At 34.6% G+C, this 18924-nt stretch overlaps 1 protein-coding gene and 1 non-coding gene across 2 annotated transcripts; both read left to right on the forward strand.

Moving 5' to 3' along the window:
* The first annotated feature begins 6991 nt into the window (after positions 1 to 6991).
* On the forward strand, positions 6992 to 14482 carry LOC122300354 (DNA replication complex GINS protein SLD5). Its single transcript, XM_043110939.1, has 6 exons — positions 6992 to 7341; positions 8076 to 8198; positions 8465 to 8547; positions 8648 to 8757; positions 14010 to 14085; positions 14171 to 14482. Exons 1-6 carry the CDS (start codon positions 7168 to 7170, stop codon positions 14265 to 14267), a joined length of 663 nt encoding a protein of 220 aa, XP_042966873.1. The 5' UTR covers positions 6992 to 7167; the 3' UTR covers positions 14268 to 14482.
* A 4342-nt stretch (positions 14483 to 18824) lies between these two features.
* Positions 18825 to 18898, forward strand: LOC122302068. Its single transcript, XR_006240316.1, has one exon. It is a non-coding gene; the product is annotated as a small nucleolar RNA R66 (small nucleolar RNA).
* Positions 18899 to 18924: the final 26 nt, after the last annotated feature.

Here is an 18924-nt window from a genome sequence, read left to right on the forward strand (position 1 = left end):
TAACATTGTTTTCCATCATACAATGTTCTTCCATAACATGTATTCCTTACAATTTCAATCCTAACAAAAATCCTACATATGTATATACAACCTAAAATTGGGACATTATTCCCACTTGTCTAATTTATTGAAACTAACCCTAAAAATGATATAATTAATGTTTTACCTAGAAGGTAGAAGATATTCATCGTTCAAATAACTTTTCCCACACTGGTGCATCCACCATTGTTGACCCTTTTGCCAAGGCCTCTGCATGTATAGTGCTTCTCTTATATTTTAAGTACAGTTGATAATGAAAAGGCATTGTACATAACTATTTTTTAGCTGTAATAGGACACATTCTCTATGATTTGGGTTATCCCAATCTAGAATCCACCTGATAACGTAATATAAGCAATTATAGTGGGGGTTAAGCAAAACTAGTATGCTCACAATCGGCTTCTGTTGGAAATAGGCATGACTATACTCTCCCTGACACGGTGAACTAGCTCCTCTTCCACCCCATCTGGACCAAACCTTTAGCTAGCATGTATCATGTTTGCGTGGTGCTTCACAATCATTGTCACTTGATGGTTATAAATCTTTGTGTAAATATAGAGGGTGAGGTATGTCCCTCAAGAATGAATCACCGGTGAAGGGGGCCCATAGAACAAAGCTTCGTAAACATCCTCCCACTCACTACCTCCACAATAGGGGTGTACAGAAACCGACGCCACCGGCCGCCTCCGACGGGAACCGATCGGTCGCGTCAGGAACTGGCCGGAACTGCCGATGAACCGGTCGGCTGATGGTAGATATTCTTCAAAACCGACCAATGTCGATTCGGCAACAGTTTGACCCTGGTTCAAACTACTGAACCGGCCGACTTAATAAGGTATATAATTTTTTATTAATACCTTACATATCTGAAGTTTAAAAAAAGAAAAAACAAAACCTAATGAAACGGTGCCGTTTGGCTTACACCAAACAGTGTCGTTTCACTCTAGGGTTTAAACTCCTTCTTACTCATCGATTTTCTTCTCTCCTTTGTTCATCAGACGCCCACCCCCTCCTCTCTCTCAAATTGCAGTGTCGCGACTCGCACCTCTCGGCTCTCGGCGTCATCTCTCACCCACTCGGTAGTGCAGCGTCATCGCCTAAAAATAGGCTCTGTCGCCACCAAAGACACCGACGAACCGACCGGAGTGACGCCAAGACTGATGTAGACGGTTTTCTCCCCTTTAAACGGCCGGTTTCGGTCGAGATTTCTCCTCTTTTAATGATATCGATTCGGTTTCGGTTTTAGTCCAAAATTGAAACCGAATGATCGGTTTTCACCCCTACCCCACAACATGCTTGGTTTTTTGTTGGTTGCACTACATATAAGAACACAATACAAACAAGTGTTTCACATTATACTCAATGTCAATATCTACATCTAGATGTTCTGTAATATGTACATCATCGATAAAAATAAGAATTGAGAAAGTTGTATGTTTCTTATTTTTCTTTTATAGTCAATGGACTGCAATATATACACATATACAAGATCAAATCACGATCCTATTAGCAAAAGAATCAAATAAGATCTCAACTAATTCCCTCAAATGAAGGAATTACAAATTCTTAAATGTGTAGTAAAAATTATCTCTAAATCAAAACTAATATAATCTCAACAAATCTTAACACTCCCCCTCAAGTTGGAGCATGCGTATCAAACATGTTCAACTTGCCTTTTAATTCCTTAAACATGTTTCCTCTAAGAGACTTTGTAAAAACATCTGCCAGTTGCAAATGAGATGGGACAAATTCGGTGACAATATGCCCATCTTGTATCTTTTCTCTTATAACATGGCAATCTAGTTCTATGTGCTTGGTGCGCTCATGGTATAATGGATTTGCTACTATATGAAGTGCAGCTTGATTATCACATAACAACTTTACTGGTCCTGCGGAAATTTGCATGTCATTAAGCAAAAATTTGAGCCAAGTTAGTTCACAAGTTGCTGCTGCCATGGACCTGTACTCAGCTTTCGAGAATGATCTTGAGACTGTTTTCTGCTTCTTTACCTTCCAAGAAATCAATGAATTTTTCAAGAGCACACAATAACTTGTAGTTGATCTTCTAGTCATAGGACATTTTGCCCAATTTGCATCACAATAAGCCTTCAAGTTGAAAGAACTGCTTAATGAAAATAGCAAGCTGAGACTTGGACTCCCTTTAAGATATTTAATAATACGAAGAGTAGCATCTCAGTGAGACTTTCTTGGAGCATACATAGATTGGCTTATGATATTGACTGAGTATGTGATGTCTGATCTTGTAATTGTGAGATATATTAGTTGCCCAACTAATCTCCTATAACGCTCTAGATCATGTAGCAAATCACCTGGATCATCCATGAGCTTTAAGTTCATTTTCATTGGAAACTTTGGGGTTGAGTACCCAAGTAACCAACATCATCTATAATCTCTATGGTATAGTTTCGTTGAGAGATAACGATACCTGCTTTGGACCTTGCAACTTCCAACCCAAGAAAAATTTTAGAGAACTAAGATCTTTAATGTGAAATTGTTGATGTAGAAAATGTTTGAGATTTTGTATAGCAATTGCATCATTGGCCGTTATTACGATTTCATCGACATAGATGAGTATCATAGTTATAGATGAACTTTTAGTCTTCACAAATAAAGAATAATCTGAATGTGATTGAACAAAGCCATCCTTTTTTATAGCATGAGAGAATTTTGCAAACCAATTACGAGGGGCTTGTTTAAACCCATAAAAGGACTTATGTAGTCAATATACATGATTCTCCCCTTGTCGAGTGGAGTCATATATACCTCTTCCTCTAAATCACCATGGAGGAAGGCATTGGTTAGATCCATTTGACGCAAGGGCCAGTGTTTGGCAGTAGTAATAGCAAGAACACATCGAACAATTGTTAACTTGACAACAGGGGAAATGTTTCAGTGTAATCCAAGCCTTTTTGTTAGCAAAATCCTTTAGCAACTAATCGTTCTTTGTAGCATTCAATCATGCAATTAGAATTGTATTTGATAAGATATATCCAGTTGCTACCAATGGGACAATGACCAGTAGGTAAAGGGACCAAAGGGTTTATTTGGAAGATGTAAACTCCAAATAGATTTCTAAAATAGTTTTTCAATAAGACCTTTTAATACTTGACCTAGCCCCAACGGAGTGGAGAGATCAAAGAGGACTCTCACGCGGAGAGATCGAAGATTGAAAATGTTGAATGGTTTGAAGTGTTTAATGGTTTGATTGTATTTCACATCCATCAGCTTCTTTAATTAATTGTCATCCGTATTATGCATAGTAAGAATGAGAATGAGAAGGAAAATGTGACCTAAATTGTGAGATTATATGAACAAATTAACTAAGAAATGCAATTGATAATATAAGCAAGTGGCCAATCCATTCTACTGATCTTAACGAAAGCAAAACTCTCGAATTCATCAATGTAAGTATCATTATATATTTATGCTCTCATGTTATTTATATCAGTTCTATTGATGTGTCATTATCTATTAACCATTAAATATATTCAATGCAGTGATAATTAGGAACCGTGACCTATCTTAATTCTCATGTTTGTGACTCAATTCTTATTGGACAATTTCTTTCATTTTGATTATTAAATAGAGGGTAGTTTTTTTTTTTTTTTTCCAAATTTCAATATCTATAAATATGATATGTCTTTATGAAATATATGATAAGTATATACTTAAATAGAGTTATTCTATTCTCAAGCTGACATGTAGAGCATACTATCTACATCACTTAAATTGTAATATTTGATTTGTAAAATTTAAATTTTAAAATTTATCTTTTAAATCAGATTATGGTTAAAGAATTATGTGTAATTTAGAGGGCTTAAAATTATCAAGTGCCACTTCGTTAAAAAGGCATGTATCTCACATACTTAAAAAACACATTAATTGAATTTTGGATGGCCTGCTTGTAAGGATAATCTATCCACAAAATTGAATTTGCTGAAGATGGGCATTCTTTCTAGCGCAGTTTGTCCTCGTTATATGATTGTAGTGGAAGATTGTTGTCACACTTTTAGGGGCTGTCCAAATGTGAAATTTTTTTTGGTTGTATGTTGTCCTTTTGTCTTTTGTTCTACCTTTTTTGGGGACTGTTGGTAATTATTTTGATTTGGTATGGGCTTTGATGCAAGTTAATTTCACTTTAGTTCCTCAATTTATTACTATTTTTTGAGATGTTTGGGAATATAGGAATATGAACTTATTTCAAAATTCTAATTATACGTTTCAAGATGTTGTTGATAGTTATTTGGCATATGTTAAGAGATGCACTACCATTAAATCGCATTAGTTGATTGTATGAAAGAAAACTATTCTCTCTTAAAAGCCTCCCTTACCAGGTATGGTGAAACAATTTTGATGGTGTTTTGTTTTATTCTTTTGATTTTGGGGGTGTAGGGGTTGTTATAAGAAATGACAAATAAGATATTTTATTCGCTTTGTTTGAAAAAGAGTTCAGGTTTTTTGAAGTGGAAGACATTGAGTCTTTGTTAGCTTTAAAGGGTTTACAGATGATCTTGCATTTACGTTTTTTCCAGTTTGGTATTGAAAGGAGATTCTTTATCTGTGATTGAAGATATTGGCTCCAAAAAGCCTAACTTTTCCATGCAGTGAAATATTCTATCTGAGATACAAAGGCTTCTATCTTCTTTTGAGAGATCTGATGTACTTCATGTTGGAAGGCAAGGAAATGAAGCAGCTCATTTACATGAGAGGCATGCTCACCTTATGGATATTACATTTCAATGGTGGTCTCAATGCCCGAATTTTATTCAGTTTAGAGTCTTATTAGATGGTGATTCGTAATTCCATGAATTTTGTTATTGTAACCATTTTTTCTATTACTGCTATAAATGAAATTGTTTCTATTATGGGTATAATTGATTTGATCAGGTTCAGGAGGTCCTGGATTGAAAATTTCGGTCCACCTTTTTTGCCAGATCAAACCGAACCGATTACATCTATTGACCAAGTCAGACAGGATCGTTAACTATCGGTCTGGTTAATCCGATTCAGTCTATGAACATTTTTTTACTCTTTGTTTTGGAAGATAAATTAATATAAAAAAATTAATTAAATTAGTAAAATTAAATTAAACATACTCTTTAATGTGGATTATATAATTAACTTGTTAAAAAATAATTAATTATAATTATATTTATGATGTTAATAGTTACTAATTTAGTACTTTAGTATTCATAATGACTTATATTAAAATTCTAGCATTTTATATATGGTTAATGAATATTAAGTAATTTAATTTTTTGTAAATTATTCATGCTTACTTCCAATCTAGGTATCTTAAAAAAAATTACCTAATTATTTTAATTAGGTGTAAATAATAGAGTATTTAGTTACATATAATAACATATATTATTATATGACATATTAGTTAATTGATATCATATATTATTTTACATTTTATATTGTCTAAAGGAAATAAAATATCTCAAGCCTAGATAACAGGTTAGGCCATCACAAAGGGTCCTAACTAGAAGAAGAGAGGAATGGGAGATAAAGAGGGGACAATAAAAAATAATGTGTCAAGAGGAAAGTAAGGAAGAGACAAAAAGGAAAAAGTAAAAAGTAAAAAGAAGAGAGGATGCCAAACACAAGGGAAAAGGTAGTCATTCCTCACCATTACCAAGAGGCACGCGGAAAGACGGGTATGATAAAAGGAAACAATTAGACGACTCTGGGGGGTTTCAACTTCTTCTTCGGCTTCTTTAACATGAGGAGAAGGATACAATGATGGCATTTCTTATATAAAAAGATAGAGTTTCGATCTCCATTATATATTGACAATGGGAGACAACAAAACAAGCATATTATAGAGGACTTCCCATCCCCAAACGCCCCATAGACGTAAGTAATATGGCAAACTATGTAAATCTGAGTGTCTACTCTTTTTTATTTTCCTTGCCTTTACTTCTTATTCATTATCATGAATGTACACATCGATACCATATAGTTGCATTGGACCACTACGAGGGGTTACAAATCACATCGATCGATGCTCCAATCGCCATAGCAAGTCGAGAATGACTCTTTTTTCCATTTTGGCTTATCGTGTAGTTTTTCAGAATTAACATGGTCAATGGTGATATGAACAATGCTACATACAGTCGTGGAATTGCAAACGCAGCGCAATCGCTTTGAAAAGGAGTGGGGTCTACGATTAAAAAGTTAGTTTTTTTTTTCATGTGGGTTCCATATTAATTCATTTTTTTCAAAGCGACTGCATGCCGCTTGCACAACCACGACTGCAAATATCATTTCTCATGGTGATATATTAGATGAAAATTACATAATTAACTTACGCAACTATTAGATAAAAAAAATATATTATATATAAAAAAAATTATAAAAATTTATATGTAAATATTTCAGTCTAATTCGGCCCAAAAAAAAACTATACCCGAGACTGAACAGAAAATCAAATTTCTTATACACAATGGATTAAGACCAACCAATATGATTTTCGGTCCGGTTTAATCCGGTTGATTTTTCCAATCTAGACCGGAAATCCATCCCCCTAGTTTTTGTTCTAAAAAAATACATTAATAATTTAAATAAATAAAAAAAGTTTTGAATTTTTATTTTGATCTCTCATGAATTTTTAAAATTTTTTACCTAATGATTAATGAAATGATTGTTAATAAATTTATATATTTTTTAAATATTTAAAAAGATTACACAAATGATATGGCTAACAATAAGCGCAAATAACACAGTTTAAAAAAAAATAATACTTATAATTGTGATTATGCAAGTGTTATATAATTACTTTAATAAAAATAAATAAATATAATAGCCATATTAAAAAAAATTAAAATTTTAATTATAAATTTCCCTCTTCTTTAAAATAATTGTACGTTATTTGTAAATTTACGTAGCATTATTGATCTAAGTAGAGGACATTCCTGTGACGTGTTAGATTCGCGGAGAAAGGGTGATCTGGTCTCCACCGTGGTACCTGTCTTCTCGCTCACTCTCATTTTCATTTTTTTTTTGCCGCCAATTCGAGTTCTATTTCGGTACTGCTCAGAGGGAAACCAAACCTCCCTCCCTTTCTCCCTTTTCCTCAAAAAAGAAGGTAATCGGACAGACAGGATGACATCGGAATCGGCGTCAACGCCTGGGATTGATGGCGATTACGAGGCGCTGATTTCGACTACCGACGTTGAGCTCCTGAAGAGGGCGTGGCGTAACGAGAAGGCTGCCCCGGAGATTCTTCACTTCGAGAGCGCTCTCATTCAGCGCATCAGAGGGCAGATCCAGTTGATGGTTATTCTTCAACCCGTACCTAGAAAAAAAAAAAAAAAAAAAAACCCTAATCTCCCCTTCGTCTGGTTCCCAGGAAAATTTAACTTAACTGCAACGCTAGATGTTGATAAGTAAAGTACCTGTTTGGTTAATGTTGTTCATAATGAGCCATGAATTGTCTGAATGGCTATTCTGACTTAAGTGTTAGATTGTGGTTTATCTGTGCTTTATCTATGACTTTTGAGAGCTTTGGCGATAACAATCGGGGATTGCATTGCAGTTTTCTTCCTTTGAAGGTTTAATATAGAACAGATTTATCTTTGAGTTTGGATTTTCATCTAGATGGAGAGGTTTCTGTTGTGATCTGCTGCTTGAAATTGGGAAGCCTAAAACTTATATCTATTTTAATTCACTTGACATATTGCATTTTTGGCTGAATGATTCTTTGTTTGAATTAATGCACTGGATAATTATACTTAAGTATCATGGATGCTTTTCAAGGGTTCTTTTATTGCAAAAGATAAGGCTAATCTTGAGTGTCATGGATGCGATGGGGGCTACTTCACACGCCTTGTTTTCCTTACATGTGGACATCGACTATGGAAATCGTCTGGACCTGTATTTAGCGTAATTATGGCATTCATATACTGTATCCACGACATCCTTTAAATCAAGTAGTGCCCCTTCCACGTAGACCTGGTTCTAGTGCATTTATGTTTATCTTCTTATTGAGACAAAAATTTTGGTGTTTACAGGAAGAAACCGTTGAGGAATTTTCGGGTAGTGGCATTGATCCTCTTTCAGTATCACTCTATCAGATGGACTTGGATAGGACTCAGTATTTATTGAGATCATATCTTCGGATTCGCCTCCAAAAGGTGGTGATTAATTAGCCTTTCTGTTGTATCTTTGTTAGTATCTCTATAATGTAGCTGCAAAGGAATAAATACCTGTACTAAACAACACAGAAAAGATAAATTCATTTTAATCTTGCCAACATGAGGAAAAATAGAACGTACTGAATTAAATTTTCATTCCCCAAGATCCTTTGCATCAACTTAAGATTAAATTTAATTCCCCGAGATCCCTTGCATCAACATAAGATTACATTGTGTATCTTGTTTCCTAAGTTAGTTTATTGCAGATTGAAAAATACATATTCCATATCTCAAATAACTCCGAAGTTCAGAGCCGGCTTTCTGGACAAGAGAAAGGATTTGCAAGAAGGTAGAGGCTGTATGGTTTTATCGATTTTGCATTTCTATCATGAAAGCACATATTTAAGTTTTTTTCCTCACAGTTGTTGAAGTTGAGGTTATGGTTACAGGTGTACTGAAGATATGGAGAGACATCTTGAGGAGAGTGTTCTGTCAAAATTGCCTGATAATTACCGGGACATACTAAAGCAGTCCATAATAAGTGAAGAGAATGACATGGGTACTCAATCATCCATTTTTTTTTTTTTTTTTGCATTTTAATTATCTACGGGCCTCCCTCCCTTCCTTGTCCCCTCTCTCATGTCTGCATGTAGAAGTTTGTGCATGCCTTTGTTATTGCTCCAATTCTAATGACTTTGGGGGTTTCGGTTCGAGGGTGATCATGGAGACCCAGAGTTTAGATCCCTTCTCTATGGGAGGAGGTTGCTTTCATATCAAGAGTATGTTGGGGAAGCCAGGGAAGACAGATTGGATCAAGAGGCGATGCTTATGCCTCTTCTTTATTGATAGGATTCCCATTATTTGCAGTCTCCATGCATAATATCATGAAAAATGGATACAAATTTTTGGTTGCTACATAGGATTCAAAATTTTCAAGTGGCTTTAATATGAATGTTTAGTAGAACATTGACATGAAATATGTTTCAGATTCAAGTTTATATGTCCAATATATGAACTAGAAGTGAAATATGAACTTCTAATGTAGGCATCTTAAAATTTTTTAAGATGTTTAAACTCTTGATTCTTCTTGTTTGGGGTCAGAGTTTTTGATTTTGTTTATGAGAAGATCTGGATTGCATGGGGAGAAATTATTTTCATTTACACATTTTATTAACATAACCATCAATAAAACTTTGTTGGAATGAGCTCTAAATCATTTTTTTCTAGGGGAATCACCATATGAACATTAATTTTGCTGAATTTTTGAATTTTTATGTTGGGGAACCTCTCCAAGGCAGGGCCTTTGGACCCACCCCTGCAGAGTAAACCTTGGTCCTGTGCACTGCACCCTCGGGCCCTTCTACTATCTTTACAGTAAATTTCTTTATGGTTGTAACATCTCTATTTCTGACAAAGTCTTTTCTTTCTTTCTTTTTTGGTTGGTCCCTCTGTCTGCTTTCTTTCATTTCCTGGTTGGTTGGAGATTTTTTTAGTAACAGGATGTTTCCAAATATATTGCACCTTTGCATTGTATGCTCGGCAGAACTCTCTCATGACTTTAGTCAATGACTAAAGATGCTGATATTGAAGCTAGTGGTTTAAAAAGGATTACTTGTTATGCTACTGGTGGCTACATGTTTTGTCTGCTGACCAGATCAACTACCACGAGGCTCTATTACCTGTGTTGGTTGAGCATTTAAGAAGTATGTGAGGAGATTGGAGGATTAGGAGGTGCAATGGATTTTTTAGGGGAGGATGGGGATAGAAAAAAGGGGTGATTATTGAATTGGAGACTATATTGTTAATGGAGGAAATTTCTTGGAGGCAAAAATCTAGGGTGTTGTGGTTGAAGGAGGGTGATAGGTGTACTAAATTTTTTCACCAAATGGCAAACTCTCATAGAAGAAACAATACCATTGAGGTTCTTCGAGATGGGGATCGATTTATCTCGGATCAAGAAGAAATAAAGGAACATATTGTGAATTTTTATGAGAAGCTATTTACGGAAGATTTTTCTTGGAGACCTAAATTGGATAGGCTATTTTTTTATTCTATTAATCAAACTGAAGCAGAATGGTTGGAGAGAGTTTTTGAAGAAGAAGTTCTTGATGTTGTTAAGGGGCATGGAAAGGGATAAGGCTCTGGGTCCGGGTCAGGACGAGTTCTCAATGTCTTTTTTTCAAGAATGTTGGGACATTGTGTGAGAAGATATTATGAAGGTGTTTCTTGAATTTCATATATGAAATTTGAGAAAAAATTTAATGCTACTTTCATTGCACTCATTCTGAAAAAGGTAGGGGCTGTGGAGATGAGAGACTTTCGGCCTATTAATTTGGTAAATGGAGTGTATAAAATTATTTCAAAGGTGCTGGCCAATTGTATGAACAGGGTGATGGAGAGGATCGTTGTGAAGTCTCTAAATGGGGAGACAAATCCTTGATTCAGTTTTAATGCTAATGAATGTTTGGAGAGTAGAATTAAATTGGGAAAATCTGGAATTTTAATTAAATTGGACATGGACAAGGCTTATGACCATGTTAGTTGGGAATTCCTCTTGTACTTGCTTAGGAGATATGGTTTTGGAGAAAAATGGCATTTGTGGATCAAGCACTGTGTTTCAACGTGGAGATTTTCTATATTGGTGAACGGTTCTCCGGTTGGATTCTTCAACAGTTTGTGTGGTTTGAGACAAGGTGATCCCATCTCTCCCATCCTTTTTGTTATGATTATGGATGCTTTGAGTAGGATGATTGAAGCTGCGGTGGATGGTAATTTTATGTCTGGTTTTGTGGTGGGTGATGAGCCTCGGAATTGTTTAAAATGATGATTATTTATCTTTAGTGAACCTAATACAGATCATCTTCATGCTTTAAGAGCATTATTGCTGTGTTTTGAAGCTGTTTCCTATGAGATATCTCGGTCTTCCCTTGGGGCTTCACATAAATCAATTACAATTTAGGATGGGGTGATTGAGAAAATTGAAAAGATATTAGCTGGTTAGAAAATGCTTTACTTGTCTAAAGGGGGAAGAATAACCTTTTGATAAAAAGCACATCATCAAACCTTCCTACTTATTTTCTCTCTCTTTTTCCTTTGCTGGCAGGGTAGCATGAAGAATTGAGAGATTGTTTTGGAATTTTCTGTGGGGAGGTAAAAAGAAGAAAAAAAGTTTCATTTGGAACAAGGTTTGTCAACCGTTTTCTTGTGGTGGGCTGTTCAATAAGGCACCTCTAGGGAAATGGCTTTGGAGATATCGATATGCCTTATGGAAAAATGTTGTTGATGTTAAATATGGAAGTTTGTTGGGTTTTTTTTTTTTTTTTTTTTTTTTTTTTTTTTGGTGTTGGGGGGGGGGGGGGGGGGGGGGGGGGGGGTGTTGGTGCTCTAAAGAAGCTAGAGGTGAGTTCATTCGAAAAGGTTGGAGAGAATTTTCTAAGGCGAGAGATGGGAAGAGGATTCTTTTTTGGCATGGCATTTGGTGTGAGGATTCTACACCTAAGTTGGAGTTTCCTTCTCTTTATAGGATTGCCAGGGACCAAAATGCAGCAGTGATAGATTCTTTCTCCTGTACTGATAATAATATTCAGTGGAATGTTGACTTTGTTAGAGATGTTAATGATTGGGAAGTGAATGATGTTACTGTTTTTTTGGGAAGACTTTATGGGTCAAACGTGGTGCTGGAAGGGAGGATAGTATGCTGTGGGATCATGCAGCAAATTACAGGTTCTCTGTTACATCTTTCTACAAAATATTAACGTGTCACCGGAGCTGTGAGTTTCCTTGGACAAATATTTGGAGAGTGAAGGTACTTACAAAGTTGGCTCTTTTCAGTTTGGTGGTATCCCTTGCCAAGTTTTGACCACTGGCAATCTTAGAAGGAGAGGTATGTTTATAGCTGATTGGTGTGTCATGTGCAAGAAGGATGGTGAATCTATAAATCATCTTTTTCTTCACTGTGAAGTGGCCATGTCTTTCTATAATGAGGTTTTTACTCAGACAGGTATAGTTTGGGTAATGCCTAAGGATGTGGTGGATCTACTTGCAGGTTGGTATGGATTTGAGGGAAGAAAACGTGGAGCTGCCATATGGAAGACGAGTCCTTCATGCTTGATGTGGTATCTTTGGCTGGAAATGAATGAGATGTTTTGAAGACAAAGAACGCTTGATGGGAGAACTTAGGGATTTCTTCTTTAGTACTTTGTGTTTGTGGGCTAAAACTCTTGTACTGAATGATGTTAATTTTCTGGATTTGAATTAGCTTTTCTTCTGTTTTCTAGAGAGAATTAGGTATTTCCGTTGTATGCATCCTGTGTACTTGGTTTTTGCCTATTCTTGGTAATAAAGTTTCTTAACCCCATGGGGTTGGCCCAAGTGGTGAAGGTCTTGGGATATCACTCCCTTCAAGGTCTAAGCTTCAACACCTCATGGGTGTAAACAATCCTTTGGGGCTACAACCCCTTAGTGACAAGCCAGTGATTTAACCAATTTTGTGTAGGAAAACTTCCGAGGGTGTGGTGCATGAGACCGAGGTTTACTTTGCAGGGGTGGGTCCAAAGGATCCAGCCTTGGAGAGGTTCCTCGACAAAAAAAAATTAAAAATTAAAAATTAAAAAAAAAATAAAAAAGTTTCTTATTAATTATATTAAAAAAAAGGTTTTTAGGTAGGGCAACATAGCATGTCTGTAGTGGCCTTCGGCCATGGACCATGGTGAAGGAAATAAATCAAAGGTTAGGAATTAAAGATAGCAGATTGATGTGGACATGCAGGTGATATTGTGTCAAGTTGTCTGTTGAAAGGGTAAGGTGCGGGTTGGCAAGAATTCAGAAGGGAGAGACAGGAAAGATGTCTGCAAATGAGGGAGCATGTCTAAAGGATGCGATATTAGGGTTTGAAGGGACAGCTGGGATGGATAGCCAGGACCCAATGGAGATTCAAAAGCCACACTTGACGTGGTGGTTGACAGCTGGGTTGTAGTAAGCAGGGCAGGCGGAGATGGCAAGGTCCCTAGCTGGATATCCGATCTTTTAAAATTTGAATTTAAATGTGTGGGGCCTGTGGTCAGGTCCACAATATGAGAGCTGTAAGACTAGGGAGAAAGACCGTTGAAAATCCTCAGTTTTCTTGTTAGCTTGGAGGCCGGGACTATCTCAAATTAGTCTAGAAATAGTCATTTTCAGTTCCTTAAGTGGTAACTCAGTGATTCACTTCAATAAAATTTTTTGTTTTTACATTCAACTCGCAATTTCTTCACCCAATCAATTAGAGCCCCATTGCAATGTATGTGTAGCCTTACCATTGGTAAGGCATTAGTATGGCTGTGTATTACCAGTAATGGACTTATCCCCCTGCCTTCCCTGATCCACTAGAGTTAGATATCTCTTCGTGCTAGCTACCTGTTCTGTTAATCTGCACTCTGGTCTTTGGTTTGATTTTCTAGCGTTGAGTATTGTCATTGGTTACAGTCATGATAATTTAGCTGTTGCCATATTTATATGAGAAGCGGAGCACATCCCCTGCTTTTCTATCTTGACTAAAGTAGTTACTGCTCTGATCAAATGGTGATATACACAACTTTCCAGTTCTATTTTTGTTTCAATGATCATTAGTTTATTGTTTCTCCAAAAGTAATCAGTTTGGAAGATCCTATATACATGTTGTAACTGCTGTATCATATGCTTGAGTGAAAGAATTGAGAATTCAACTCAACGTGACTTGGAATGAGATTTGGCTAGCTCGAGTTGTAACTGCTTGAATGACACATCACACATGTGAACCTTCAATCCATAAGGTTTCTCTGTTGTCATTTGCAGTCCCAGAGCCACATTTGGACACATTCGTTGTCTGCAAAAGCAGGAGATTTCTGGGTCCTTTCCAACTTGATGGCAGGTAATCCGTCATTCGTGCAATTTTCTAGTTTGGGCTCCTACAAATATTTCATCTTCTTAACCGAACCGGATCTCATTTTTGGCAGTGATGAACTCCTGGAGATGAAGCCTGATGATCTATGCATAATACATTACAAGTCAATAAGGGAGCGAGTACAGGAAGGAGAAATCGATTTGGTCTGAGAATTACGCGACTTGGCAGGGTGGGTTGTGCTAAAAGAGGAAAGGTACTCCTCTACAAAGGATGCTGCAACACGTGTATTTATAATTGGAGGTTTGTCATCAATCAAACACAGAAATTTTATTGGCCTTTTGTTTTTGAATTGGTTCTATGACATATTGACATTCATCACGAGGTTCATTTACTGCCAAGAATGTTGCGACCCAGCTTTCATTGACGAGGTTGTATACCTACCTATTGTCTGATTAAGCATATCCGCTAGGTATGATGTGATTAGCAGTCTAAGTGAAAAGATGGGGGGCCTATCTGACTATCTTCTACCAAAAATGGCAATTTTCAAAGGTTAGTGAGGTTACTACCCTATTACTAACCCGGGTAGTTCATTTCAAGCTTTTTTTTTTTTTTTTAAAGTATGTTTTTAACATCCTTAATCACTAAAAAAAATTAAAAAATATATATGAATTTACTAATAATCACTTTCTTAATCATTAAATAAAATAAAAAATTAAAATCAAATCAAATACAAAAAGAATAGTAGATGGGTAGTAGTAGAACAGTAACCTTATAATTATTCATTTTCAAATGTAACTTCCATCGACTCGCATTTCCCATCAGCCCTCCATATGCATTACATTGCTTTTCGTGAAAATTTGTTTCTTCATACCAAATACGTGTAAATGACATACAATGATAGAATATAGGCACTTTTTTTTTTTTTTATTTATACAATGAGAATGGTGCCATTCATTGTACCGTTAAGTGTAAATGGATTTATTTTATTTTATTTTATTTTCAATCAATTTTTTGTATATCTTTAAATATTTAATATATATATATCAATTAACTAATAGTCACTTCTTTAATCATTAAGTGGAAAAAAAAACAATTGATCATGCTTCTCGATCCATTAAGCATTTTAATAAGCTTATTATTAAATTGACAATACTTTCAAGAAATTAATTTTTTAGAGTATTAGCAACGGAAGACAATAGGAAGAATATATTACAAAAGAAGATAGGATGGAAATATTTTTTGAATGCCCCTTCTCTCTCTCCCTTCACGGGACTTCATTTTATAGGCATCTTAATAGTGCATTCGATAATGAGTAGCGCTAGAGCTACCGAAAAAAACATCTCAAAAAAAGCTCCTGAATGCACCTTTTTTTTTTTAAAGTCATTTTTTTATTCATTTTTTTATATTCTTAATTTTTTTAAAAAAAAAATTCACACCATCACTTAAAAAAATTTACTTAATCACTAAGTTAAATAAAAAAAAGCATTCGGTAAAAGAGAAAGCTCCGAGCTTTAGCATTTCTCTTCAATAATTGCTCTTGACAAAAACAGTGAAAGATATACAGTAACGTGATAATTGAAAGATATACAGTAATATGATAATGGTTACTAAAAATTATTTTATCTTAATGTGTCCATTGAAACAATAATAATAATAATTATTCTTATCTTGAAGTCTTAGCTGGCTTGAATAATTTTACCCTTTCATAATTAAAGATCCTACATCTTTATTTTGTCTTTTATGAAAAAAGATGTGGATTATAATCTCAAAAGTCTAAACCAAATGGGTCTTGAGCGTCTTGGAGAGGAGAAGCTTGTGATGGGTGCTGGGTTGGATAGGCCTGTCGAGCTGGAAATAATTGGGTCTGTTCAGAATGGCTTGATGGTAGACTTTTTCATCATCATTGTTAGAAACTTGTGACATACCTTCTACTACTTTCTTTAAATCCTTTTCCCACCGGTACACTGAGATTTGCGTGCTAAGAAATTGATATTGTTGCAAGAGGGATGTGGAGTAAATTTAATGATATACTCACACTTCCTAATCTAATTTTATTTTATTTTTATTTTACAAAGAAGAAGAAGAAGAGGAGGAGGAGGAGAATAATGTTCCAATATAGGAGAATAATAATTTTGAGAGAAGATTTTTGAATGCCAATTCTTCCATTACAAGCTTTCCTTCTATACGCATCTTAATAGTGCATTTGATGATTATTCTTGGCAAAAACAATAAAAGGTGTACAGTAACATAATAGTGGTCGCCAAAAATTGTTTTGTCTTGATCTGTCGGTAGAAACAGTAAAACGTATATAGTAACATGATAATGGTTGGCGAAAGTTGTTTTGTCTCGATTTGTCAATAGAAACAATAATAATAATTATTCTTGTCCTGGTGTCCTAGTTGGCTTGAATAATGGTACCATTTTATAATTGAAGATCGGAGTATATCATTATTCCACATCCATCTTGCAACAATAACAAGTTCTTAGCACACCAAGTCTCAATGAAATAGTGTGAAAAGTATAATTACGAGCATATTATTAAGATGCTCTCACAATTTACCAAACCTCTTGAAGTTTTAGTTCAGTGCAGCAGATTTCAAACCCAATTAGTTTCAATAACAAGCAAAAATGAACTTAAGAAATTAGCATAAGGTATGTCACAAGCTTTTGATAATGATGATGAAGAAAGTTTGTCATCAAGCAATTCTCACTAGACCCAATTATCTCTAGCCTAGCTGGCCTCTCTAGTAGGAGTGTGACAAGAAAAGGGAAATGATATTTCCACCGAGGAATATCACCGACAAAAGGTACCAATTGTAATATTTTTTTTACTTAATGGTTAATGAAGTGTTTTTTAATAAGTTTGTGATTTTTTTTTTCTTTTTAAAAAATGATTTAGGGGTTTAAAAAAAATGTTTGAAAAAAAAAAAAAAAGAATTTGAACACTCAGTGACTCTTCTCGATGGCTTTTGTCCGTGGATGTAGCAGTAAAAAATAAAAACCATAAAAATCGTTGAATAGAATTGAATTGGTGCGTTTGGTATCGGCTTTCATATTTTAAAAACTAGTTTGAACCAAATTAGATGAATATATATATATATTAATTTTTTATATTATATATAAAATACTTTTTATATTATATACAATTTTAGTCTTATTATTCATGCCTATTAATCTTACAACCAATAAGTTTTTTTTTCCAATTTTTTTTTTCTAATCAATTACAACTAATAAGTTAATCTCACTAATAAGTTAGACAATACAACAAGTATATAATTAGACACTAATGAGTTAGTAATTATTAATAATAGATACTAAATTCTAATAATTAAATTTAATATTGAGAAAATTATACTATATTTATACAGTACCACACATATAAATGGTAAATAAAAAAAAAAAATTGGATTGAACTGAAATAAAAAAATAAGAAAGTTTCAATTTCGATAATGAATCAAATCTCAACAATTCTTAAACTTAATATTTCGTAATAATATATATCAATTTAGTTTCAAAATTTATTTAAAACCAAACTGGATACGTTCATATTCTCTAGCCCAGTAGGCCGTCCCTTCACAAGTTTCTCCTCTCCAACAAACACAACTACTCCAAGATGCTAAAGACCCAAGCTTGCGCTACAAAAGACAAAATAAAAATGTTACGTCTATTATTATTATTTAATAATTAATATTATATTGTCATCTGCAATATTATTTTTTTATACATCCAACCCACCATTTGGATTGAGTCTCACAATAATAATAATAATAATAATAATAATAAAAGTAACCACCTCTTGATTATGTAACTATATTGTAGATTTAGCCATTTAGCTAAAAAATTATTAAATTTTTCTACTCATTATTATTATAACACACACCTGTTAAGAAAAAATAAAAAATAAAAATCAGTGTTTAGTGTAGAGATAATAAATAAAATTTTTCTTTTAATATTTATAATATTATTGAAAACAAATTTAAAAAATTGAAGAAATTCTTAAAGAACTAAAGAGCTTTGAATAGAAACGGTCATTTCGTAGACCACTAGTCTACTATTTCTTTTTATTTTTAACTTTTTCTAATATTTAGGTTGTCATTTTTATGAATCTAAAGACAAGAAAGAACCAAACGGGCTGTTGCAAATCCAATCGCTTGAGCCTACTACGACTCTGGACTATCAATTGGAGGCCCATGACGTAAAGCAGTCCAGAGGTCCAAAAGATTCACCCCGTCTTTCGTAATTTTAAGGATGATGAAGGATCTTCTAGCCAACACATTTGTGCAAAACCCTAATTCTTCTTATATTCCAGTATATAAAGCTATGAACCTAACAACACCACGCCTTCATTGCCTTGTGGCGTTACAAATTACCAAGCTCTCTCTCTCTCTCTCTCTCTCTCTCTCTCTCTCTCTCTCTCTCTCTGTGTTATATGTATTCTTGTTTATAATTGATGAAGATACCTCTTATTTGGATGCCTTTGATCTGATAGCCAATGGATTCAGGGTGTTTCCTTCCATTCTTATTATGGAGTATATAAGAGGCATAGTCATGTGCAAGGGAGTTGAGTCACTTTGCCTTAGTAGCATTTCCCAGGCACAGTGAATAACACCTTGCCAAATCCCCTTTTGTTTTTATATCTTACAAGAAAGTAATTAATTTTTTTAGTTAGATTTGGTTGGTCCTGAAGTTATCTCTTGTTTTCTGCTAATTATTTGTAGTTACCATTGTATATGAATTTCCTTCTCAACATCTTAGCATATGGGGGCTCCAATGATGGCATGAAATCTTTGAGACCTGATTGTCCAATTTGATGACAACTATAAGCATATTTTCTGAGGATGCCTTCCAATTATTGACCTTTTTTTT

This window comes from Carya illinoinensis, chromosome 2, assembly GCF_018687715.1.
Source record: "Carya illinoinensis cultivar Pawnee chromosome 2, C.illinoinensisPawnee_v1, whole genome shotgun sequence".
NCBI lineage: Eukaryota > Viridiplantae > Streptophyta > Magnoliopsida > Fagales > Juglandaceae > Carya > Carya illinoinensis.

Excerpts from the sequence above, each read along its gene's own strand:
- LOC122300354 (XM_043110939.1), top strand. The coding sequence starts at position 7,168 with ATGACATCGGAATCGGCGTCAACGCCTGGGATTGATGGCGATTACGAG. Across the intron at positions 8,199-8,464 it reads TTCGGATTCGCCTCCAAAAG|ATTGAAAAATACATATTCCA; the intron begins GTGGTGATTAAT and ends AGTTTATTGCAG. Across the intron at positions 8,548-8,647 it reads GAGAAAGGATTTGCAAGAAG|GTGTACTGAAGATATGGAGA; the intron begins GTAGAGGCTGTA and ends TTATGGTTACAG.